Genomic DNA, 25139 nt, shown 5'->3' on the forward strand with positions numbered 1-25139 from the left:
CCCCCCCCCCCGCCCCGCGGGGCTGCTCGGCCCCCAGCGCTGCTCCTCCTTCCGGGGGGGCTGCAGAGACCCCCGGTAAATTCCTGCCTGACCGGTGCCGTTGTGTTTGGGGGGAAGCTCCCCGCTTTGTGCGCTCGCTCCTTGCAGGACCCGGACAGCACCCTGAGACGACAGCTTTTGCGTTTATGGCAGCATTTGGTGCGGGACCGTGTGTCTTCACGGTATTTCTCTCCTGCTCCCCCCCCCCACCTGCCAACTCAATTAACAGTATTAATCGGGAGTAGAGGTATTGCATAATTTATGTAACCCAATCAATATGCGAGCAGGGAGGTGAGAGCAGCCGCCCCTGACGCCCTGCTCCGTGCTGGGCAGCTGCGGATCCAGCACGGCTGCGTGCCCTGGGAGGGGAGCTGGGACACTGGCCTCACAACTCCCTTCCCTGCAGCCAGCATCTTTGTGCAAGAGTATTGAATTCGTGGCATGAGCATCCTTGTTCCTTGAGTGCATGGTCGAGAGCATCCTTCCCCATCAGATGCTCCTGGAGGAGCTGGAGCTGAGAAGCAGTTAGCCATGGTGCTTAGATGTTCCTCCTGCTTTGCCTGGGAGCACTAGTAGCTGACAATATTTGGGTTCAGATTTGTTGCTTCTGGAACCCTTAAATTCAGGCTCTAGCTAAATGTTTCCTCTGCTGTAAAAAAAAAATTAATTAAAAAGAAATCAGCAGGATGCACCCCAGTGCCCATCTGAACTCTCGGTGTGCCAGCCCTGCTCTGCAGAGCTCTCCTGTGGGGTTTGGTGCAGGCAAGGCCTCTTGCGCTGCCTGTGCCCCAAGAAGCAGCTGCCTGTTGCTCGCCGCCATGCCCATCTGCTCCTCTGCCTGATGCCGTCCTGCCTGGCACCCCCGCGCCTGCCGGGGGGGATGCGCTGCCTTGGCGAAGCCAGTGAGCTGCTCTCTGAGAGCACTGACCTTCACCGACCTTGGTTGCCCACCGCTTGGCAAACCCTGCTGGGACCAGCACAGAGAGTCACTGCCAGTTATTGTTGCCCGTGGGATGTAACCTGCTCCGTCAGCAGCGCTCTGCTGGAAAGGGGAAGGGACTTAGACTTCCCCCAAGGAGCTGCAGCCGGTGCAGGGCGGAGATAGACCCAACGGCTCTGCCCAGGCAGCAGTTCCCCAACCTCCGTGTGATTTTGAAAAATAACTTGTGTTGGGTGGTATCCCTCTCGCGGCATCTTGGACATCTCCGGGTGGCTGAGCTCTCTGGGTTCTCTCCATGCCCTGCTGCACAGTCCCTCTTCCGGAAAGCAGCTATTTCCTCTGAATGTAAAACTGCCCTTCCAGCACCTGCGATGCTGAACTGGGGCACTCTGGGCTGTAAGGGAACCACCCTAGGGTGGGTTTTGGGGTATTTCAGTCCTCCCCACCTTGGGACAGTGATCAAATTAATTCCTTCCCTTGGTTGAGAATAGGTTCGATATCAGATGAGGAGCAGTAATCCCGCTTCTACTTTCATTCCCTCAGCTGAGGTGCTGAGGTCTGTCGTTGGTCGAGGAGGGGATTTTCTGCATCTTCCTGGTTTCTAGGGCCTCCTTACTTTTGTGTGCACACATTGCTTTGTGTTTTTTTGTTCACATTTCTTCCCTGTTTGCAGGAAGGCATCTGCTCCTGCAGGACTTAAGTTCAGACCCACTGGTTAGCTCAGGAGAGCTTGCAGACAAGCTGGTGAGAGATTTTGTTTGACACTGTGCTGGATCAGTGTGAGGGCAGGGTGACGTGGTGATGGAGGATCCCCCAGAGCAGCCCCCCACTGCTATGCTACAGAGTAATCCTGGCTTTTGGGGAGAAGCAGGTGGTCCTCGTGGAGGGGGAGCGATGGCAGTGAAGAGCCACAGGTTCAGGGTATTTAATCAGGGATGAGCCTTTCACGCAGAGGCAAGAGACTAATTATTATTTTTTTAGTTATCTGTGGCAGCTCCCTTGAAGGTGCTGGTGAGAAAACTGGGCTGCCATGGAGACTGCTGGGCTGGGGAGGCGGTTGGAAGCCGATGAGGGTTGCTGTGGGCTTCTTGGGGCAGGAAACCTGCTTTTTAACTACAGCTAGAAGTGTTTGCCAAGTATTTTTGCAGTCCCTGTTCTGCTTTGAGTGGCATTAGATGGGGACAGCATTTGCTGTTTGAGTTTAGAAGCCAGGCCTGGCCACTGTGCCTTAGGAAGGTGATGCTGAATCAGGGCTCTGATGCTGGTGGGAGGTCACCCAGTCACCTCTAGGTGCTCTGGTGTGACCTCTGGTTAGAGAGAAAAAGTCTCTTATAAGGGGATTTGTCTTTATCTAGAAAGTAATCAAATGCATGTTGTTTTTTCACTCAAAAAAAAAAAAATTGGTGCCGGCTTTCTGGGGGAGATGGCAAGATGTGAGCATAAGGACCTTTGCTCCCGTCCATGGCTGAGCCGCCACTTTGCCCCAGGACTGGATCTTGCACTGGGAAGGTATCTGGTAGGAATACCTTCAGGAGAAGCATAACCGTGATGCACGTAGAGAGGAATGATGTCAGATGGAAAAAAAGGAGCAGAAAGGGGGGACTCGGGAGCTGCTGGGTCTGCAAAGGTCTCCTTTGAAACCAGCCAGCTTCCTGGCTCTTCAGTGAGAAGAAAGCCAGAGAAGAAAGAAGGAGCTTGTCTCGGTATCCACCGCTTGCTCAGCCCCTCTCATCCCACCATGCTAGGAGGCAGTTCTGGCTCCTGAGGTGCCTGGCCTTCTGAATTTGAAGGTGGCTTCGTGTCTGGGATGCCAGGGGTGACCCCCTAAGCAGGAACATGTCACACTGTGCCATCAGCCAAGGAGGAGGGATGGCTGGTCCATGGGGGACAGGGGGCACTGGGCTGCTGCAAGGATGGCTTTGTGGAGCCAGTCCCCACTGTGAGCTCTTTTCTGGGGCCAGCACCCAACTCAGAGGTTGAGGCCCGCTTGGGGTGATGGTCCATGTCCCAGTGAGCGGCATGTCAGGATGACCTGAGCAGCAGCGTGGCTGGAAGACCAGACAAACACCCTGAGATGTCAAACCCCTTGAAGTTAAGCACCTAAAGTGGTGGGGTAGAGAAAATCTGTTGGAAAGTGTGCATCGAGAGGCTGTAAATTCAGGATTGCTGTCCTGTCCCACCTGACACCCAAACCAGTACTCCCAGTGATGGCTTTACTGGGCAGAGGAGAGGAGCAGTAACCAGCAACTTCTGCAGGCAAAGCAGTACTGTGCATGCAGGCACCACCACTTTGCTCCGGGATACTTCATCGCTGGCTGGATCCAAGCAATGCTGCCCCCAGGGTGGGCTCTGCCTACCCGGGAGCAAGGGAAAGGCCAAATCACTGAACTGAGGTGCCAGAGCTGAGAAGAAATGGGTCCTGAGCACACACATGGAAAATCCGGTGCTGAGAAGCAAATGACTGGTGTTGGGATTTGCAGTACAGACCAGGAATTGTGTGAAAACCTGCAGGATACAGCCCAGCCCCACAGAAAATTGGGAGAAAAGCTTTGCTTATGTCCTGTCTTGCTAAGATATTTTTCCTCTGCTTCTTTCTGTTTTCTTCTGACATCTGTAGCTTTTTCCCAGAGAAAAGATTCCCTGCAAGGACATTTTTTTTTTCCCCATGGTAATAAATAAAATCCTCTTAGCGCTTAAACTGACCAGCCACATCCGTCAGTGGAAAAGCTCTCTGCAGCAAGAGGGATGAGCAGGCGCTGTGTGATGAGTTACACTGGGACAGGCTGAAAAGGATGAATTTCAGCAGCAGCAACAGCTATTTTGTGCCTGTTGCAGTTGTGCCCTTTCCTGGATGCCCAAGCAGGAGCTGGGCAGAGCTGCCTGTGCAGGGAAGGTGTAGGTGGTCCAGGTGTAACGGTGTTTTATCCATCAGCACCTCAGCTACTGTCTGGCCAAGCATCCCCTGGACAAGTTTTGCCCAGGTTTGTGGCTGGATTTTTGGCTGAGTTTCCTTGTTGCATCCCAGGCATGCTGTGCCCCGACCAGTGAAAGGGAAGCAGCCACTTGGAGTCACATCGACTTGAAGATTATGTCCAGGGAATGAAAGATTGATGGCCGGAGGCTCGGGTTTCCCGTCGGGAGGGCAAGGTGACTCGTTGTATTGAGAGAGGCATCTGTTTCAGGGAGCATGTATTATTGATCTGGGAGCTGGGCGCTGTCATTGGGATGGGGGGTGATTGGGAAGGGTCGAATAAGCGAAAACCTGTTGCACCCCTGACAAGTGACTGAGAGGGTGGAGGAGGGAAAAGTGCAGGGGAGGCAGTGCGGCTGTCGCCTCCATCCCCATCCCCGTGGTGATTCCTTGAGGGGTGCGCAGGCGGCTCCGCTGGCACCCTGGCATCCCCAGGGAGAGACCGGCCCGTTGCTGTGACTACGGCTGTCATCACTGCGTGGTGCCTCTGTCTCCCTCCAGCCTCGTTACAGCCTGGCTCCACTCAGATAAGCTAATTGGGGCTGTAAACATTAAGAAAAGTCTTGACTTTGGGAATGGCTTTTGTGGTGGGGTGGTACCCCCAAGCTCCATCTCTCAGCATTTTCAGGCAAGCGTGATGCTTCAAGCCCAGCACTGAAATCTCCTGGGGACCAATCCAAAGGGCCTCATCCCAGGGCAGGGCAGCTGCCTGCTCTAGTGGCAAACAGCACGTCCGTTCAGTAGGTGCAAGGATCTGGCCACCCTGCTGGTCTCCGAGGCATGGGGTCTTCAGGCTTTGGTCCGCGCCTGCTCAGTGCTGCTGAGAGCGGAGGCACCACCATGCCTTCCCACCATGAGCTCCTCTTCTCCTCTGGCAGCTTGCCACCTGAAGGCCACTGCTGGCCAAACCATCATCACCCTGCCACGCTGCAAGCTGCCCAGTCTGGGTGTCCTGGTGCCAGCAGCCCTCTGTCCCAAATGGGTGGCAGGTGCTGCTGGGCAGGGAGGTTTTGTGGTACTGGGGGACCTGGGACATGCTGTCAGCAGACTGATAAATGCAGGTGGCTCATGAATAGGGGACAACTCATCTGCAGCCTGTGAACAGATGGGAGAGGGAGGTGCTGCACGACTCAGTGGCTGGAGGCGATTTTTGGGCTGTCGTGCATGGAAGGGTGGCTGAACAGGCATGGGTGCTTGTGCTCACCATGTCTGCCAGGAGGGTTGGTGGCAGGACTGCCTTGTAGAAAGGCCAGAAGGTTCCTCAAGATGCCACCGAGCTCATCCTGCCTCAAAGCAGCAGCATCCTGGGAAGGATTCTGTAGGCTTTTTGGGGCAGGAATGGAGGCATGGTGTCTTTCCCAGAGTCTGGTCACCTTCATCGTGAGGTTTCCCAAATGCCAAGGTGGGACCTGATGTTTCTGGCTGGAAAACCAGTACAAGTCGTTCATCATTTTTCCTCTCTCCTCTGGACCAACCAGCCCTGCTTTCTTTGGTTGCTCCTGCATGCTGTGTCTTCTGGCATAGGTGCTGTCCATCCTGTGCCTTGCTCCTTGCATGATGCTGAGCCTGGACGTGCTGGTTTTGCTGTGCCTGCAGCCTTGTCAGCACCAGATAACATGATCATGCTCTTGTTCGTGCCTTCATGAATGACTGCTGACAACAACATGAAGCTATTAAACTGATCTTGGCTTGCAACCCTCCTCTCTTCTCTGGAGTTGCTGGACCCAGCATTGGTGTTGCTGGTCCTTCTAGTTATGGTACTTTGCTTCTTGCTGAGTTTCATCCTATTTCTTTTCTTCCCAGCCCATTTCTCCAGTCTCCTGAGAGAACGGTGAATTCCAGCACGCTCTTGCATCTCCTCTAGCTTCCCACCTTACAGCTGCAGGAAGCACTATTGCAGTTGCCAGAAGTGTTCATGGAAATGTGGACTAAACCTGGACCCACCACAGGTCCCCAGGAGACCTTGCTTGATCCACCCTCTGATACCTCCCAGAGTGAGTTATCCATGCAGTTCTGTGCCCGTGCAGTAGAGTTTCACCACCATCGTGTTTCCCAAGCTGGCTTCTGACACTTGGAGACACTTAGAAAGCTGAGCTGAGACCCCTGAAGCCCACAGGTCTGTGGCTCTGTGGGAGGAAGCTAGGTTGATCTCATGCAACTTGGTCTCAGTAGATCCCCACTGGCTGTAGCCCAGCTTGGGTTTGTTTCTGGATTATTTGTTCCAGGATTTTCCAGGAACCCATGCCTCGAGGGTGAGTTGGATGTGCAGGTTTCCTCTCCAGTCTTCTGCCCCATTGCTTCTCCCTTGCTCTGCTTTTTGTGGTTTCCCCACACGTGGGTTTTTCAGCCTTTGGGTTGGGTCCTGGAGCCTTCCTGGCAAGGAGATGCCTCGGGGCAGAGGTATCGCTCACCTCCATCTACAGGGTAAGGTCTCCTCCCTGCCTTTCTTCCAGAGCTGGCTGTGGACTTTTGTATTAATATTTCAGGCACGTGAGCCATCTTGTCAAGTCTGCTGTGCCAATTAAATTGTAATCATGCTGTAATGAAGCAGTTGCTGAGTTTGTGCTGAAAACCTTCTCTAGCTTATTCCTCTCCCTCCTGTCTGTCTCTTGGCTCTGCATCATAAGAGACGGAAGGGAACATTGAAGACACCCTGGTGATTTTTTTATTTAAATGAAAATTGTTTTGTTTTGTTTTTAATTTCAGCAGAATTAAAGCTTGGAAGCCTGCTCTGAGTGTTTTTTGAAGCCTTAGCCACTGTCTTCTCCGGAAAGCATCTCCTTCCTTGGCAGACCTTGTGGTATTTTCCATCGTGTGCTCGGCTTCTCCGGCAGCATCTGTGCTTTTCCCAGTCCCCTTAAACCTCTCTGTACCTACACAGGTCCCAGCACTTGGCTGTCACTTGTCAATCACTAAACTATTAATCATCCCAGCTGTCAATTCAGTACTTCTGGACACTGTTATCATTTCCAGGTGGCTGGGAGGTTGCATTTGCCCAGATTTTCCTGATTTTTCCAGGTCCCCATGTGCCCTTGGGCTCTGGGAAGGATGGGGTCAGGCCAGAGGGATTTGCAAACTGGTTAGCACTGCAGAGCTTTCCTCTTCCTCCCCTGTAGCTGATGCTATAGAATCATCCAAGACCGATGTTATTCTCTCCTAATTTGGCAGTGCAATAGGAATTGGTGATGCATAATGCTTATTAGGAGCTTTTGTCTCCTGCATGAGGGTTCCTGGGTGTATAAATGTCTCTTTTTCTCCTCCTCTTCCGCCTTGTGTGTTTGCAGTAACCACAGATGCTGCCGGAAGGAAGCAGTCACTCTCAGCAGGGAAAGGAGCTAAAAATACCAGAGCATCCTTGGGTTGGAATGGAGAGAGCAGGCTGAGCTCCCAGCTCGCGCTGGGAGAGGGTGAAAGTCTGTGCTGGGAACTGGGAGAGCCGTGTGCCTCCGTGCTGATGGAGGGGGAAGAGGTTTGCTCATGGTAGGATTATGCCAGCAAACCTCTGTGTGTCCCCTAAAATGCCATTAAGGACCAATGTGCCTTTGCTGGGGTGTCTCTGTGCCTGTTCCCGTGGGGTCCTGCTAGGGTGGCATCTCTGGGTTTGTGTGGAAGCGCTGCTGTTTGCAGGGTGCCAGCCTGGGAGCTCTTTCTGTGCCTCTTCTCTCCAGGGGAGGGGAAGCCACCGGGACCTCTGATCAGGACAGGCTTTGAGCTGGTGGAACAGATGCATCTCAGATGTATCACTTGGAGGGGACAGTCAGGAGTTCCCTGGGGCTCCCCAGGACATGTCTGTCCACCTCTCTGCCTGCATTATCATTGCCGTTTGTGCGTGGGGACAAATCCATGCTCACTCCTTCTCCCTCAGGGCTGGGGGAGCTGCGGGCAGTGCCCCAGCCCAGGGTCTGCCTCCAGGGAAGAGGGCACCAGCATGTGGCAGTTGGTGGCCCCACCATGTCCCTTGGGCAGGTGATGGGTAACATCGAGGCTCCTCCTGTGGCGATGCTGGGGGCTGCACCGAAGGGTGGCACCCACTGCTAGTGGGACTGAAGCAGAATGGATGTGGCCGTTGGTGCCTGGGAATGACTTGTCCACCACACCTTTCGGCTGATGTAGGGGTGCTTTCTTTGCAAAGTGGCTTGACCGTGGGTGCTCTCAGGCTGCAGAGCCCAAAGCAGGGCTCCTTCCTGCTGCGGGCTGCTCCAGCACGGTGATCAGCAATGGACAGGCGTATGACAGGGCACCAGAGGGCTGGGCTGCTGACAGTGACTCTGAGCATAGATCCTGGTGTGGACTAAGGGGTTTCTGCCGGGGTCTCTAGTGTTTGTAACACCAGTTTCTTTAGTATTTCTAACAAGTGCAGTGCTGCTTACAACACTGTACTCACAGGACCCCCTTGGCTGTGCAGCTGCATCCAGGAAGGGGCTCAGGCGTCTGATTAAAGAGGCTTTCTGGGAGATCCAGGCTGGGAGATGCTGGGCACTCCCTGCACTGGGAGATACTCCTTGTCGTGGGGCTTGGCCCCTCCAGGCCACATCTCTTGGGCATTGCCTTTGCACGTAGCATGTTCTGGGTGGGACCGTGTCACAGTTTGAGCCCAAAGGGCAACTGAGCACCACACAGCCACAGTGTAACTTAGCACCAAGCAGCCACTTGCTCACTCCTTCCCCCTCAGGAATGGGGAGGGGAAAATGGAACAAAAGGCTCGGGAATCAAGATAAGGACAGGGAGGGATGACTCACCCATTATGGTCACAGGCAGAAGACAGACTTGTTTGGGGAAGACAAAGAACATAAATTTAATGTAAACACCATCATCACCATTTAATCAGAGTAGGACAGTGAGAAATGCAATCACATCTTAAAAACACCTTCCCCCCACTTCTCCCTTCTTCCTGGTCTCAGCTTTGCTCCTGGTTTTTCTCCCTTCTCCGTGCCAGCAGTGCAGGGGCGCAGGGGATGGGGGTTGTGGTCAGTTCATCACCTGCTGTTTCTGCCACTTCTGTCTCAGGGAGAGGACTCCTCACACTCTTCCCCTGCTCTAGCATAGGGTCCCTCCCATGGGAGACAGTCTTCCATGAATTTCCTCTGACATGAGTCCTTCCCACAGGCTGCAGCTCTTCATGAACTGCTCTGGTGTGGGTCCCTTCTGTGTGCTGCAGTCCTCCCAGTGCCAAACTACCCAGTGTGGCTTCCCCCAGAGCCCCGGCTGTCTTTGGACACAGCCGCCTGCTCTGGCGTGGGGCCTCCCCGGGCTGCAGGTGGGGATCTGCTCCCCCGGTGACCCCCCCGGGCTGCGGGGGGACAGCCTGCCCGCTCACCACAGGCTGCTCTGGCCGAGAGGTGTTTGTAGAGGTGTCCTCCTTGCAACTCCAACTCTTCACAGATTCTCCTTAGATTTGTTATCACAGAGACACAGTCACTGTCTCGGCTTGGCCTTGGCCAGAAGTGGGTCTGACCTGGAGCCAGGGGAGCTTTGAGAAGCTTCTCACAGGAGGCAGCTCTGTAGCTGCCTTTCCCTGCTACCAAAACCCTGACACACAAACCCAGCACAGACGACAAGCTCTGTGCTGGTGATGCTTTCAAGGTGGGCACGTTAAGCCTCCAACGCTAGCTGCAGGCTGCCCCTTCAACATCTGCTGCCTGCTGTTGCCTCCTGGTAGGATGTCAAAGACCGTTTGCTGGTGCCTGGTGCTCAGGGAGTGGGAATGTGGAGGAAGGTGTCTCCCCGAAGTGCTTCCCAAAAGTCTTGTGCAACCAAAGCCCTGCTGGCTCTGAAACAAAACCTTGGGGCTGTTGCCTTTCCCTTCTGCAGGGCCTCAGCTTCAACCCAGTGCCTCCAGTTTGGAGCCATGCTGGTCCCCAGCTGCCTCAGGACCAACATCCCTGCCACGGTGTGTCACAAGCCCAAGACATCACAGCCTGTTAGGACATCTTCCAGCCACCCCCAGATGCAATGCTGCTCTGTAAAGCGAATAAACTTGTCACTTGAGCTCTCCCCGCCTGCACCGGCCAAGCCGTCATCTAAATTTGGGTGATTATGTTCACCAAGGCCAAGTATCAAGTTCTCTGGATCACATGCACTCCCAGCTGCTATTTAACTGACGCCTCAGGGAGACGCAGCACTTCACTCCCAGCTGTTTGGGTTTTGTATTATTATTTTTATTATCATTTTTTTGGCACCAGTGATTTTATTTTTTTGATTTTTAAATTTCTGCCCTGCCAAGTTGCTTTGCTCCCTGGCCAGTCACCAAGCAGCCCAGTGCCTGCTTTGACTGTTAAATCTGATTACAATGTTTCTGGTTCTTTCAGCCACCACAGAATTAAGGGACTTCTTTGCCAAAGCCCGAAATGGTTCAGTGCGGCTCATCAAGGTCATCATTGAGGATGGTAAGTCTGGTTTTCATGTACTTTGATTTATGCCATGTTGGTTCTCTGTTTTGCCTCTCCTCCTTTCCTCTTTGCTGCTGTGGCGTCAGCTCGTGTTTTTGGAAACCCCAAGAAAAATCCTACTGGGGCTCCCTGGCATGCAGCAGCCTGGAGCTGAAATACAACCCCAAAATTTGGTGCTGGTGAGCACTGAGGTGGCTCGGAGGGGGGAGCAGCAACTTTACCAGCAGACCAATATGGCAGTATGGGTATCTGGCATCAGTGCTGTGCTCTGGGTGGCTTTTCCTGCCACTGTGTTGGGTTTTGTTATGATGAGCACCATGAGAAGCTTCTGCGAGTGCCGTGGCACCTTGGTCAGGGACAATGCGCAGCATCTTCCTCCTTAGACGTGGCATCCCACACCAGGCAAGGAGATGCTCGGGCCAGGGGTGGGCAGAGGGTTACTCTTCCATACAGGGCTTGGCACAGGGCCCCAACTGTATCCTGCAAGGGATGTTGTGCTCTGAAACCCAGCCTGTCCCAGCACCTGCTTCTGGGCATGGGGCTGCCCCTAGCCCAGTTTGAAGGCTGGCACCAACCTGCCTGCATTTGCCCCATGGAAAGGTGCCTTTAAGTGGCCTCTACATCTATCAAACAAATGAACAGAGCAAAGCACTGATTGAATGTCCCAGCGAGGAGCCTCCGTGGTGTAGGTTTTCCATCACCTCAGCCTCATACAATTGCATATGAATGACTTGTTTCTCACGGCAACAGGGACGTTAATGCCCTGCCAAGCTGCCATCACCACCTTCCTTGGGTGGGCCACCAGGACCGTGCTGCAAACACCATGGTGGATGTGGTTGTAAGGAGCCCATGGTAGCTTTTGGAGGGGCTGTGAAGACCCATTTGGAAGAGCAGCATGACGCATGGGACACACTGGCAGGGCTACTGCAAGGTTCATTGGTGTTGGCTTTGTCCTCAGCAAGATCTGCCTGTGTTGGGATATGGTATCTGCATTCTTTCTTCAGAGCATCTTTGACAACAATGTTGTTCTCTTGTCTTCTTTATCTTTTTAAAAATGGGTATCAGGTTTGTGTTAGGATAAGTCATGGATGCCTCTCAGCCTGAACTTAGGGTGCTAGAGCTTGTGCCACTGGCTTTGGATTGTGGTTGGTGACACCAGCAAGGAAGACTTTTTACCATCAATGGAAACCACATCCCATCATTTCTACTCAGGCTGAATGGGATGTATTTATCTGTCTGATGTGTTGGTGGCATCAGCTGCTTCATGGACTAACCTCACTTGGCAGTGCTTTGTGCTTCCCAGTCCAGCTCTTCCACCCTGCTGGCTCCTTTCTCCTGGCCTGGACCAGCCATGGCAGTGGGCAGCTCTGGAAGAGCTTGAGTGTCTGCAGAAGCCTCTGAGATGCATCAGAGCCTGAGGCTCCCGTGGGGAGGCAGGTGGAAGGAGGAGAGCCAGGAGCATCTCTGAGCTGAAGGGCTTGGTCTGCTGGGGACAAGGTGGTGGTGGCCGCGCTCAGGGACCTCCTGTCTGTCCTCCCGTGTGACTTGTCTCAAGTTGGTCAGTCCTCTGGGCCACTACTCTTTTCTGTAACACAGGGGGCATTAGCCTGCTGCTACCCACCAGAGAAGGACCCTCAGGCAGTATTGAGCAGCCAGACAGATGTCATAGCTGGACAGATGGACTCAAGCACACTGATCTTGGAAGGGATGTGTCCCAAGCCAGCTGGGGAGCCAGCTGCCCTGCCTACACAGCGGGGTGGAAGAGGAGCCTCCAGCCCTGCTCAGTGGCTTGCAGAGGACCTTCTACCCTACAGGCCATTAGTCTTGGGACATGTTGGAGCAGGCAACTGCGGGTAGAAGGAGTGGAAGATGTTGCAAGGAGCCTTATGGCAGATGCTCTGTGTCCAGGCATCCCCAGGAGAGCAGCTATGGCTGAGCAATCTTTTGGGAGCACTTTGAGCTGATGTTACCTTTAGGGGCTGGCCAGGAGAAGCCATGGTTGGATGAAGGGGTGTGCTGGAGCAGCAGGCTGTGTATTGAGGCTCAGCAATGCTTTCCTGGCATGAGAAATACTTGTGGTCCAACGTGGTGATGCTCTACTTGCTGTCAGCAGGTTTCTGGACAAGGTTGGCTTTGTGGTCCTCCCCATTGGGTGCGTTTCTTTGCACATAGGTGATGTGCACTGAGCATTGCAGACTCCTGGCCTCTGCGCTGTCCTGCTGCGACGCCTGCCAGAGCTGCAGGCAGCGCTGCCTTCTACGGGCATTTTGGAGCAAGGCAGCCTGCCTGCAGCTGAGTGCTGGGGGCACCTCGAGGGCCAGAAATGCTCTCAGCACCCTTTTTCCAGCAGCAGCGTCCTACAGAAATGGAGCCTGAAATAGCTGACGCTGACTATGATGCTTTGTCAAAAGGCAGCTGCTCTGGATTTCCCTTTCCCAATGCTTCCCGAGGAGGAAAATTTGACCCTGAATGGGTTGAACTGAACTACAGATTGCTGATGGGAGGCAGCGGAATAAGCAGAGAGGCAGAAACTGCTCCTCTGGTCCAGGGGAAAGCTGGAGGCTGCTGACTCACAGCAGCACGGGATCCGGCTTGGGCGCAGCCCGGGAATAGCCTGGAATGATTCAGCACTGATTGATTGCCTCGTGTGTGAGGTGTCAGGATATTTGGCAGACGGAGGCACCCATGAGCTCCCAGTGGGTTTGACTGGGTGAAATTCCTTTCAGTCTCTTTGGGATCCCAGGTCTTTGCAGTACACAAATCCATTTGCAGGGCTTTATTTTTATTTTAGGGGTAGATTGAGGTTTTATGCTTCTCTTTCTCAAAACAGGTAGTTTTGCTGAAGGTAAAGTATTTTCAGCACCCTTTTTGTCTGCTGTCCTTGTTACTGTACCAGTAGCATGTGCCCCTTGTGCACAAATAACAGCATCATGTGCCCCTTGTGCACAAATAACAATGCATCCAGCAAATGCCATGGCAGGGCAGCACGGGGCAGGGGAGGGCTACGCCACTGTCAGTGGGAGAATGCACTGCTTGGATGGAAAGGGTGGGTGAGAGTAACTCATCTCAAACCCTTTATTCCTCAACTATTTTCCTTAAAAGCTTTCCTGCTATGAGCTTCAGAGCTGCTGAGCTGGATGGGAGGAAGAGGGTTGGAAAAGGAACCAAAGGCAAGGGGCTTCCTGGCTCCTGATGGGCAGCGGGGCTGTGGGCAGAGGTCCAGGCAGGGCATGTGCAGGCTGAGCATCCTCTCGAGTGCCATCTGTCCAAAGCCCCAAACTATTTTGCTTTGGCACCTCCAGATTTTCCTATATCTTGTTCTGTGTCCTGACATCTCCTCCCAGACCTGTCTGCATCTAAAATGGAATAAAAATACAGGTTGTTTTCCAGCAACCTACAATGATTGGCTCTCAATGCTGCTTTTCCATCTAGCCATCCCAAAGCTTGGTTTGACCCTCGTGGAGTGGGGTTTCATGTTCATATAATGCCTGCACCTTTAAATCTCAGCTGCCTGCTCATGGGGCTCCCAGCCCCACTGCTGCTTGCATAGTAGCTGAAAAAAAGACCCTCCAGATACTTGAGATGCAACCAAGTGTGTGAAGTATGTAGATCTCTTCCGGAGGCTGGGGCTCTCCTGGCAGCATGGTCCCCCCCTTAGGCTGGGGTCTCTGGGACATCTTCAGTCCCTGCAGGCATGGGCTTCTGGTATTCCCTCTGAATTTGACCCCTCTGAGGTTACGGGAAATCCAGTGAGAGCAACTTGGGCTCACTGTGCTATGGGACCTTTATTTTTCTCAGTGCCCCAAATCTAGGTTGATTCCTTGTGTTCCAGCTGGTTTTTAATGCCCCTAGAGCTTGTCCAGGTGGGATGGAGGAGGTCTCATGTTCTCCTGTGAGCAGTGAGGGTTGGTTGGGGTCTACACAGCTGGAGGGAGAAGAAGGAGGCTACAGATGGTCACCAGTGAGGTGACCAAGGGAATGGAGGAGATGGTTGGACAGGAGGCAGCAGGATGCTGGCAGGAAACCAACCCCTCCATGGTGGTTGCAGCCCCGATGGCATCCCGCGGTGCGGTGGCCGCTGGGAGTGTACACTCCTGCATGTGGTTGGAGACCTTAATTTGTCTTTCTGCAGGATGGCACCACTGTCACTGCTGAAGCTGTGGCAAGTCCTTAGCTGAGCTGCCTCACAGTCCTGTAAGGTGAGCTAAGCCTTGCCTTCACCTAACGCCACCTTTTCTGTCTTCTCTTTCCAGAACAGCTCGTACTGGGAGCCCACAAAGAGCTGTCCCGGCGCTGGGATGCTGACTATGATGCCTTCGTGCTGCCGTTGCTGGATGAGCAGCAGCCGTGCTACGTGCTGTACCGCCTGGACAGCCAGAACGCCCAGGGCTACGAGTGGCTCTTCATCTCCTGGTCCCCCGACAGCTCCCCGGTGAGCACCCGCCGGGCTCTGGGGGGTGGTGATGGAGGGTGGAGGTGATGCGGGCCAGGCTGACTTGGCGCTGGGGCTGAGGAGGATCATTCACACTCTCCACTGCTGTGCCTGGGTTAAGAAGTGAAGAGTGCTTTGGGAATGGGAGAATTTTTTTAAGATACAGTAAGATACAATGGGACTGTGTCTCTGTCCTCTCTGCAGCGCTGTGAGGAGGAGGAGGAAGGTCTGGGGTGTGTAGGGAGGGGAGCAGTATGGACCGTGGGGATGGAGATGTCCCACCATGGCTCTGGCCAAAAGTGTCACTGGGAAGAGCTAGTGCTGTCACCAGCGTGCCTGGCCCTGCATCCAGCCTGGCCCTGCTCCACCCGAGGGCTGATGCAGAGCGGCTGCTGGCCCACCTCCAGGCCCAGCTCCAAAATCACCCTTAAAAAGGGCCGTGCAGGCTGGCTCTCCAAGCTCTGTGTGGCCAGGCCGGCACCGACACCTGCTGGGCTGGCTGGGGGGGTTGGAGGCGGCGTCGGAAAGCAGGCGCAAAAGGGCCGGTTGAGGGGAGATGGCTTTGGAGGATTTCAGTGGTACAGCTTGGGAAACGTCACTGTGCTGAACACACCTCTGTAACGGGCTTTCAGCGGGACCGAGATTCACGGCTGTGTTAACATATGTGCTTGTCACATGCATACATATATGTATGTTATATACGTTATATAATCTATATGTTGTTTAGATTTGCTGCCATGTTAATATGTGCACTTGTCTCATATAAAAAAAATAGTTATATATAATAACAGCATTGTTAATATTGCTATATATGAAATATATACATTATATATGATAATATTGTTGTCTATAACTATTTTATATATAACATATAATAATAACAACGTATTTTTCATATATGTAACAACATATATAACAAACGCATGTTGTTATTATTATATCATTATATATATTATAACACACATATAAAAAAGACCCTCTGCAGTTTGAGGTATCTAACAAATACGTATTATTATTATTATATATACACACACATATATATACACAAACATATATACAATTATAATAATATAGATATTTTTAATAGATATATCTCTTAAAAAAATGTGGAAGGCCTTACTGCAAGGGTGGGGCACCAAGGAGCATTTCCAAAAGCTTTTGCAGAACAATGATGCAAAAGAAGTGCCAAAAGTCACTTCTAGGCAACTCCAGCGATATTTGCACCTCCTCTTACCTAGGGGGGTGAGAAATGGCATGCTGGAGCTCAGGAATGGGAAAGCAAAGCACAGAATAAGCCGGCAGATCATGGGCAGTGCTTGGCAAGGCGGTCATGGCAATAGTGCTGATGGGTTTTCCTTGTTGCTCCGGGCCTGGAGATGCTGTGATTAGAAATCAGCCTGGATAGAAACCAGGTGCTTGCTCCAAGGGAGGGCTGAGGTTTGCAGAGCCGGTGGTGGGACGGTGACTGCGAGCATCAGGCACCTCTTGCGTGGCTGTGCTGCTTTCGGGTCCTGCCGCGCAGGATGCTCCTCTCTGACAGTGCTGCTGCCTCCCTCCTCGTGCAGGTCCGGCTGAAGATGCTGTATGCCGCCACCAGAGCCACGGTGAAGAAGGAGTTTGGCGGGGGGCACATAAAGGATGAGATGTTTGGAACAGTGAAGGTACGGTGGTGGTTTCTCGGCAGCCTTTTGGGTTCAACCCTGGAGCCTAACCCAGGCTCAGCACCAAAGCTGAGCGGGATGGGGGATGCTGGTGTTTGCAGAGGACAGCACGGAGATTTGTCCTCCGTGCAGCTTTAGACTCCCCAGTGGCCGCTGCCACTTTCTCATGCCTGCACAGCTGTAGTCAGTCTGTGCCGGAGACAGTGGAAGAGGTGGGAGAAAGGCTCGGAAGACATCCAGAGCTTTACTCTGAGCTGGAGAAGAAGCGCCAGGCGGTGGCAGTGTCGCTCCAGCGGCGAGAGCTGCTGCCCTGCCGGGGTCAGCCGGCTGCCTTGGCAGGAGGTTTCTCCTCTTCCGTGGGCTTTTCCATGGGCAGAGGGAGCTGCACAGCCGGGACCTCCCGGGCATCAGACCCTTGCCGGGGCTTCTGGTGCCGATGGGAGCCAGGGAGCATTCCTGGCAGCTGCTCTCCTGCTCCAGTGCTGCTCTCTGCTGCTCCTGGGCCGTGGTCTCTGCCTTTCCCTCTTGCTTTGGTGCTCACGAGCTCTGTTAATTGGGCAGAGGAGCTGCACTGCTGTGGCCATGGGTGTCCAGGAAGGGGCAGGGTGGTCTGAACAGGCACAGGCAGTCAACAGGCACTGTTAAAAATCAAGTGTGGGATTTGCACAGAGGCATCCAAGCGTGCTGCTCAGGTTGATCCTCCTGGAAAGGAGAGAGCCTGATACCCACTGGGTTGCTCAGACACAGCCTGAAGGCTGGGGGTGCATCCAGCCTTGCAGCAATAACCACCCCTGACACTTCCCTCGTCCCTGTCCCTCTGTCTGCAGGAGGATGTGTCCCTGAGTGGGTACCAAAAGCACGTGTCCTCCTGCTCCGCCCCGGCCCCGCTGACTGCAGCCGAGCAGGAGCTCCAGCAGATCCGCATCAACGAGGTGGGTGTCCACCAGCCAGGGAGAAGGAGCCCAAGACCCTTGGGGTACACAGAGATGTGGAGTGATGGGGTTTGTTTGCTGCTAGAGGTGTGGGAGCGAGCATCCCAGTATCCAGCTGAAAGGGATGGCTCATTTTTACTGCACTCTCTTGTACGTCTGCAGTTTAACCCATTCTTGCCCTTGCTGAGTTGGGCCAAGCATCCTCACGGTCAAATTGGTGGTGTAAAGAGGAACTTAACAGACTTTTTTTTCTCTTCCCTTGCTAGGACATGAGCTCAGAGCTCCATTTTACTTGCTGTAATTGGCAGTCGGAAGATGGTTTGAGCCTGAAAACAGGCAGCAGTCTCTAACCTCTAGGTATCGGGGCAAAGCCAGAGCTGTGTCTGAGTTTGCCAGGGAAGCAGGAAGAACTCAGGCTTATCTTTGGGCTGCAGCAGCCTCCTTTCTCATACTCTTTCTCTGTGGCTATAAATATGAGGGATGTTGTCTGAAGAAATATGTATCTTAGCCTAAATTTGGGGGCTATTGTGCTGGAAGAAGATGTGGAAGTGGTGCAGGGTAGGATTGGGGGCAGACAAGGCTGTAATGCCATCGTCTCCCCACCAGTATCTCACAGTACTCATGCCAACCTCTGCGGTGCTGTGAAATGCCAAGGCAGGGGAGGGGATCAGCTTGCTGGCTGGGCAGACCACCTGGAAGCAGGACTTTGTTGGGGTGGGAGGATTTCACTTGGATACTGTGAAAAATCTTCATCTCTAGAGGAGCATCCCTCTCTCTTCTGCCTATGCTGGGGCTGTGGAGCTTGTGGTTGGGTCAGGACATGCCTGGGGGATGTGAAGCCAATCAGCCTGATGACATTAATTAATGAGAAAGATGAGGCAGGAGGTTTCCACCTGCCAAAGCAGGTCTGGGGGTGACAGAGTTGAGGGGGTGTTTGGGAGATGCCACCACGGGATGGTCTCCACTACAGGGGTCTCCCGCACAGTTATCCCAGCTCCCAGCCTGGAGGGGCTGGGCAGGGTTTGTGCTGGAGGATCCAAGGTGATGCCCGCGCTTGGATAAGAGAGAGATGCTGATGGGGACTCTGTTTGGCACCTTTGGGCGTTGTGCCTTGCCTTGGCTGGCCAGTGCTACGGGATGAAGTAGTTTGCGGGGGGTTTTGGGCTGTGTCTGGTAGGATCACGTGACCCAGGTAAGTGGTGCTCGTGGTGCTTGTTTTCCAGGTGATCTGCCATGCTCTGTTTCCCACCCTTGCCTTTCTGAGACACAGCTCCTGGGGGAAGGTGCTGCTGCTCTTTGATTGGGTTGGGGGTTATTTTGAAGTATGCTGTCCCCTGTGTCAGCTTGAGCCATGGGGAGTGGTCACCAGAATTTAGAAAGAGAGGAAAATGGATATATTTTTGCCTGTGGACTTAAAGATGGGAAGCAGCTAAGCACTGGGTGCACTGAAGGCTCTTTGTGTTGGTTCGGGGACTGCCCCCACTCGGTCCTGGGCGCGGAGCAGGAGGTGGTGGGAGCTACAGTGTGGGTGCTGGGTGCCATGCTCACCTCCCTGGAGTGGGGAAGCTTGTGACAATCAGTAAATGCAGCTTTGAGTGAATTTCTGGAGCCATGCAAAGCAGAGGGCTTTGATCGAGAGGGGCTGTTTGGGAGCAGCTCTCAACCTGTAGCACCCTGCCCAGCACAGCAATGCCTCCAGCCTTGCATGTTGCCTACAGGCTTACAGGGTCCTTGCACCCGTGTGCACATTGTGCACAGGCTGTGGGGGCCTCGCACATGCATGTACATTCATTTGGGGGGGCAGATCCAGTGCGTGGGAGCGAGCAGTCGGGGCTGGCAGTGACCTGGGAAGCAACCCCTGGGCAAGTCCTGACCTCAGTGCTTCTGCATGTCTGTCCATGCCCCTGCTAGCTGTTCAGAACCCTGTGTGTCTCCCTGGGTTCAACCAATTCATTAGGATTTTGGAAATAACACGAGGAACACTGTTTCTTGAAAAGCCACCGGCTTGTAAGTGCTTTGCTGTGCCCCTTGCCTGGAGCTGCTGGTGGTGGTGCAGCTGTCCTCTCCTCTGATGCCATTGATGCACAACCCTCTGGGATGCCAACCTGATTTGCAGTCTTCATTCCCAAAGGTGTCTGCATTTCTGGGTTGGCAGAAGCTCCCTGGGACCCTCCTCAACCACCAGAGGAGAGCAGAGAAGGGGCGGGAGGGGAATGGCAGCCGCAAAGCAGGAGGGGGGAGGCGATGGCTGCATGGCAGCAGCTTCAGGGCAGGCACAGTGGCCTTGTACACTGGGGTAGGAAGGACTCAGGTTTGCACATGCCCTGGGAGGGTGCCCAGCCTTTTAGGCTGTGTGAGCCAAGCTTCCCTTGTGGTTTGAGGACTGCATGGACAGAGGCAATGTCTTGAGCTACCCTCCTTGACAGCTGGGTGGGAGCTTGCAAAAATTTGCCATTAAAAATATGTATTTAAATAGCTGGAAAATGCATCACCGGCTTTACTGAGCTGGAAGTTGTCAGCAGACTGTGGGCTAAGAAGTGGCTTTGAGTTTGGCATTGAGCTACCTTAACACCCACGAGTGGGAAGTCTTTTTAGAAGCATCACAGGCTCAGAAACACAGAGGGGAGCCAGGCATATCGCATCAATGGGGCTTCAGGGGAGAGGAAGGCAGCTTTGGACCTGAGGGATGAGGCAGAAGGATTAAGAGGATTTAAAGGTGGCCATGCCTTTGCAGAGTATAAGGGGGTGCCATTTGTACCTGCCCCACAGTTGGTGAGTGGATAGAGTGGAGGCATTACCAGAACCACGCACCCACAAAAGGTTTCGCTGTAAGACAGAGAAATGCTCGTCAGCACCATGCCAGCAGTGAGGAAAGGGGGGGCAGGGGGGGAAACTAACCTAAAGAAAAGGAGATAATACAACCCCCCAGTGAAGTCTGCTGCTGACAGGTCTGGGGCTGAGGGAATGGGATGTGGCACATAACCATCCCATGCACAGCTCCGGGGCTGTGCCCTGGTGGGTGTTCTAGTGAGCCGGTTTTTAATGTTTTTTAAAAAGGAAGGAGTAGACAATCCAGAGGTATGTGGGGGAGTTGACGTTGCTAGGACAACTTTCCACCTCTTGGGGTTTTTGGACTTCAGCATGCTTCGTGTTGCAGCTTGAGGTCTCTCCAGTTCCGCTATAACCCTCCCAGCCTTCTTGCATTTACAGGAGAGAAAGATGAGGATCTGGAGGTGTTGGCGGTGGTAATGTCCTCATGCTGCACCTCTGCAGAGTAGGACCAGGAGAGCTTGTGTGATCCTCTGAATCCCTGTGTGCTTGCCCTCGGGCCCTTGCTGGTGCCACGTCACCCTGGGGGATGGTAGGACAGCAGAGCTTGGAGGTCAGTCAGACCTCTTGCCCACCAGAAAACCTTTGAGCAATTATTTCCTGAGAGCTGAGCATTCACACCCTGTTCACTCCAGGATGCTTGGCATAGACAGATGCTTGGGCATTTTTTTCCCCCCAAAATTTTAGTATATGCTATTTGGTGGAGGATAGCCCAAAATCTATTGCTGCAACTGCTGGAACTCCTACAGATCCTTTTTTGGAGCCGTAACTCCTCCAGACCCCCTGGGCTGGGGCCACCTTGGCTGGGGAGCTGTCAGGAGATGGGGCAGGGATGGGCTCTGTGCAGGGATGTCGGCCAAGATGCTGTGTGTGGGGCTGCCAGGGCTCAGGGCTGGGGCTCTCCCGCCTGCTCCTTCCCAGTGCTGATGACTCCCATGTCATTTTTTGCTGCACTCCCTGCCCGTGCCACCAGGACCTGCCTTCCCTGGCCTCCAGCAGAGAGATGGTACGCCTCCATCCTCCCGGCATGTCCTGTGTGTCCCCCACCCCTTCTCGTTTCACACGAGACCCCTCCCTCTGTCCCTGCGCGGGCTGCCATTGACGGTGTGTCTCCTCTCCCCACGCCCGCAGGATTCCTGTTCCCAGGACTCGAGCACCGAGATGGTAGGCTGCTCTTGCCTGCTTGATGCCCGGTTTTTCCTTCTCCCGGTGCTGTTTTTCTGCATGCTGTGCTCCGGGCACCCGGGTTCATCATCTCCCCAGGGTGTGGGTACTGCACAGGGCTGCCGTAACGAAGGGTAGCCTCGTAACAAGATCTGCTTTGGCACTGCCAAGCTGGTTTTGAGATGTGAGCTAAAACTCTTGCGTTTCTCTTGGCATGCCTTGTTTTTTCTTCCTTTTCTCTATCAGGGGAGGGAAAAGAAGAAGAGTAAAAAAAAAAAAGGTTGGACTGTCTTTACCCAAAATCCCCCAAACCAATCCCAAAGTAAAGGGACCCACGCTCGCTGCAGAGCACCTGGGTTAGCGTTGCTGGACTGTTTACCTGGGGTGGGGGTCTTGAGGTGGGATGGGCTCCTCCGCCATCAGGGTGACGCCGTCTCCCTGTATTCTGTGGCAGATGGTGGGGGGCTGTTGCTGCTGCCCATCGCTGGTAGAGTACCCCGGCCCCGAGGAGGTATGCCGCGCCGGCCGCGTCCTGCCCCCCCTTCCCCACTGCCGGCCCGCAGGACCCTCCAGTCCTGGTCAGGGATCCCCCATTGTGGCTGGATGGAGGCACCTGGGGCGATGTGATGTCTCTGCAGTCTTTTTCTCTTCCCTGTTTGAAGTGGGCTTTGGTCTCCTGGACTAAGGGGTTTGCTTGGGGTACAGGCAGCAGCCTCTGCCCCGCAGGGGTTGTGGGGAAACAGCAGCCGAGATCTTTCTGAGCTGTGGATCTCCAATTCCCCAGCTCCAGCATCGGAGGGAATGCCTGTCTGCTGCAGTTAAATCCACTGAGGAGGGCCTTGCCCTCCCTGCTGGTGGGGACCCGTGCAGCTGAATGCTGTGATTTTAGGGCTCCCCCCATCACCTGCAGGTTGAGGTCAGAGATGATTGGAGACGGACACGTGCCAGTGTTGGTCACAGCATCCCTGCCAGGGACTTGCTGGGAAACATCAGTTTTGTGCTAGTCTTTGCTGGGAGTGAAGTAGGGGGGCATGGGGGTGCATGGCTAGGGTCAGGTGATCCCACGGCGTGGCAGCACGGTGACAAGCATCGCTGCCCCAAGCCTGGCTGACTTTTGGTGGTTTAATGCCATGGCCCTTGTGAGCCGGGTGTCAGGTGGCTCCTTGGATAAGAAGCCTTTTGCTGTGGCACTGGCCGGTTTTCCTTTCTCTCCCTTCCTCACCCTTTGCTGGTCTCTACCCTGACACTCGGTGTGGTCTCCATCCCCAGGTGAAGACAGAGATCAGCGTGGAGAGCAAGCACCAGACCCTGCAGGGCCTGGCCTTCCCCCTGCAGTTGGATGCTCAGCAAGCCATCCAGGCACTCAAGCAGAAGAAAATCAACTACATCCAGCTGGTAGGTCCCTCACAGCTCCCCACACCCTGCTGCCTCTTGCTGTTGCCTCTCATTCCTGTCTGCTCCCCCATCCCCTCTGTCCATCAGAAGCTGGATCTGGAGCGGGAAACCATTGACCTGGTGCACACGAGCCCCACAGAGATTGCTGACCTGCCCAAGAGGATCCCCCAGGACTCGGCTCGTTATCATTTCTTCCTGTACAAGCACTCGCACGAGGGAGACTACCTGGAGTCAGTTGGTGAGTGCCCTGGCACTGGAACTGCCTGGTTAGAGCCTGTGCTGGTGCCCACGCTCCCTGGACCATTGCTCGCGTGGGGAACGAGTGGGGATGGGGTGACAGGGCAGGGGATCATGAGCTGGATCCCACTTGCTGTCCTCCCGTGGTGGGTGCTGGCAAGTCCTTTGGTGCTGAGGGAAGCTGCTCTGGCACAGCACAGGGCTCTCTGGGTGCTGCCATGGTGGATTTGCACAGCCATTGTGTTGCAGGTGTACTAGAGCCAGGGGAGATTTGGGGAGGGGTGTTGGATGGGATGGCTCACCTTCTGTCACTGCATAGACTGGGACTCTCACAGCTGGAAAAGCTGTGACCAGGGTGGGATGCAGCTGCCCAGAGCTCCCTGGCCACGAGTCTGGGCAGTGCCACAAGCCCTGCTCTCTCCTTGCAGTCTTTATCTACTCCATGCCTGGGTACAAATGCAGCATCAAGGAGCGCATGCTCTACTCCAGCTGCAAGAGCCGGTTGCTGGACACCGTGGAGCAGGAGTTTTGCCTGGAGATAGCCAAGAAGGTGAGTAGGAGCCCACTCAGAGGTGATGGAGCAGAGACCTGTGCTGGGCATCTGCAAGGGACTGTGCCACAGCCTTGGTCCAGCCCCACTGGTGGGCTCAGGAGGGAGTTGGGTGGCCATAAGGTGGGTGTCAAGACTCCAGGGAGCTGCTAATCCCCGCTTGCCACTCCTGGGTGCAGATCGAGATCGACGACGGAGCCGAGCTGACAGCGGAGTTCCTCTATGAGGAGGTGCACCCCAAGCAGCATGCCTTCAAGCAGGCCTTCGCCAAGCCCAAGGGGCCTGTGGGGAAGCGGGGACAGAAGCGGCTGATCAAGGGGCCGGGCGAGAACGGCGAGGACAGTTAGATCCCACAGGACTGGGCGGTGAATGGACAGCATCCCTGCGGCGCTTCCCGGCTTCCTCTCCGCTGACCTGGGGATCTTTCCCTCCATCTCAGCCTTTTTTTTCCCTCCCCTTCTTTTTTCCTATTTCATTCCTTTTTTTAAACATCAGGATGGCTTGTTGCACCTGGGGGCAGAGCAATGGGGAGGGTTCAGGGTTGTCAGTGTTTCTTTTCCTCACATCCCTGTGCAAGCCCCGGGGCTGCCAGCGGAGGACAGGAACAGCAAGGCCATGTCCCCCGGCTTTGCTCCTGTCCCCCCCCCGGGTCACAGCTGCTGCTCTGTGGCCCCTGGGTGACTGAAGGACACGCTTGCCTGCAAGCTGCTCTATGCAAAGGGAAGGGATGGTGTTGGGGATTCCTGTTTGAAAAGACAAAATGCTTCTTTTCCTGCTTCCCTCAGCCCCCAGATTTTGCTCCACTGTCCTGCTTTCAGTGTGCATGGCCCCTCTGCCCCAGGGCTGGAGTGATCCTGCACCTCCTCAGGGTGCGGGCAGGACCCCTCCCCGTGGGGTGGGCTTTGCTAGCAGGAGTTTGTCCCTGGGGGAAGCCAGCCAGTGTGAGGTGGAAGGTGTGTGTGTGTCCCCCACCCTGAGCTCAGCCTGGCCCTGGAGAAAGATGACTCTGCCTTTGGGTGATGTTTGCATCCCCTTTTGGAACCCCTCCAATAAGGCTTTTCCTCTCTGAGGGAGCTGATACAGCCCTGATACGGCCCGATCCCTGTTTACGATGGGAACCAGGGTGATCCTGAGCCCTGGTTGTACCTCCCCTCCATGTGCCCCAGCCCCCACCATCACTCATCTGCTGGCTCTCTGGTCTGGGGCAGCCTCATGTCTTAATCACGTGGGCTACCCCGAAATCCTTGTGTGGGGAAGCATGACAGCCCCTGTGTGCCTCCCCCAGGTCCGTCCCCAGCCAGCAAGGGCCATTATTGACTCCAAGGGCCAGGCTTGGCCCTGTGATTAAGGCTTCGTGGGGGCTTTGGGGGGAGAGTACTTTGCTGCTGGATACCAGCGAGGGCTCGAGAGCCGCCACTGCGAAGATGGAGAGGGGGTGGGTGAAACCTGCCCTCTGCTTTCCTGCTGCCGTGGTGAACCGGTGAACGTGTCGATGTTGCCTTGACCTCGGCAGAGCAGGTGGTGGAGGGGATGGAAGCTGGGGGGAGCAGAGCACACTGTACTGAATGCTGTATTTTCTAAGAATAAAGTATTTTTAAAA

General features: G+C 54.4%; 1 protein-coding gene across 6 annotated transcripts; it reads left to right on the top strand.

The window, feature by feature from the left end:
• The first annotated feature begins 4074 nt into the window (after window positions 1–4074).
• Window positions 4075–25139, top strand: TWF2 (twinfilin actin binding protein 2). 6 transcript variants are annotated; one of them, XM_026857180.1, is made up of 12 exons: window positions 6078–6202; window positions 10259–10336; window positions 14593–14771; window positions 16337–16432; window positions 17260–17364; window positions 21167–21199; window positions 21325–21357; window positions 21812–21868; window positions 22627–22752; window positions 22840–22990; window positions 23418–23539; window positions 23719–25139. In XM_026857180.1, the coding sequence occupies exons 1-12, from the start codon at window positions 6103–6105 to the stop codon at window positions 23884–23886; spliced, it is 1248 nt and encodes a 415-aa protein (XP_026712981.1). In that variant the 5' UTR covers window positions 6078–6102; the 3' UTR covers window positions 23887–25139. The 6 variants fall into 6 exon arrangements, with proteins under 6 accessions (XP_026712978.1, XP_026712976.1, XP_026712981.1 ...); XM_026857177.1 differs by lacking the exons at window positions 6078–6202; window positions 21812–21868 and adding an exon at window positions 4075–4126; XM_026857175.1 differs by lacking the exons at window positions 6078–6202; window positions 21812–21868 and adding an exon at window positions 5739–5944.

The sequence above is a fragment of the Athene cunicularia genome, assembly GCF_003259725.1.
Source record: "Athene cunicularia isolate RWA chromosome 12 unlocalized genomic scaffold, athCun1 chr12_part1, whole genome shotgun sequence".
In the NCBI taxonomy this organism is placed as follows: domain Eukaryota; kingdom Metazoa; phylum Chordata; class Aves; order Strigiformes; family Strigidae; genus Athene; species Athene cunicularia.

What these genes read in the sequence shown, in the direction of transcription:
- TWF2 (XM_026857180.1), top strand. Translation starts at nt 6,103, where the DNA reads ATGCAACTTGGTCTCAGTAGATCCCCACTGGCTGTAGCCCAGCTTGGG. An exon ending in CAAGGTCATCATTGAGGATG is followed by an intron (nt 10,337 to 14,592) that starts GTAAGTCTGGTT and finishes TTCTCTTTCCAG; the next exon opens with AACAGCTCGTACTGGGAGCC. An exon ending in AGATGTTTGGAACAGTGAAG is followed by an intron (nt 16,433 to 17,259) that starts GTACGGTGGTGG and finishes CTCTGTCTGCAG; the next exon opens with GAGGATGTGTCCCTGAGTGG.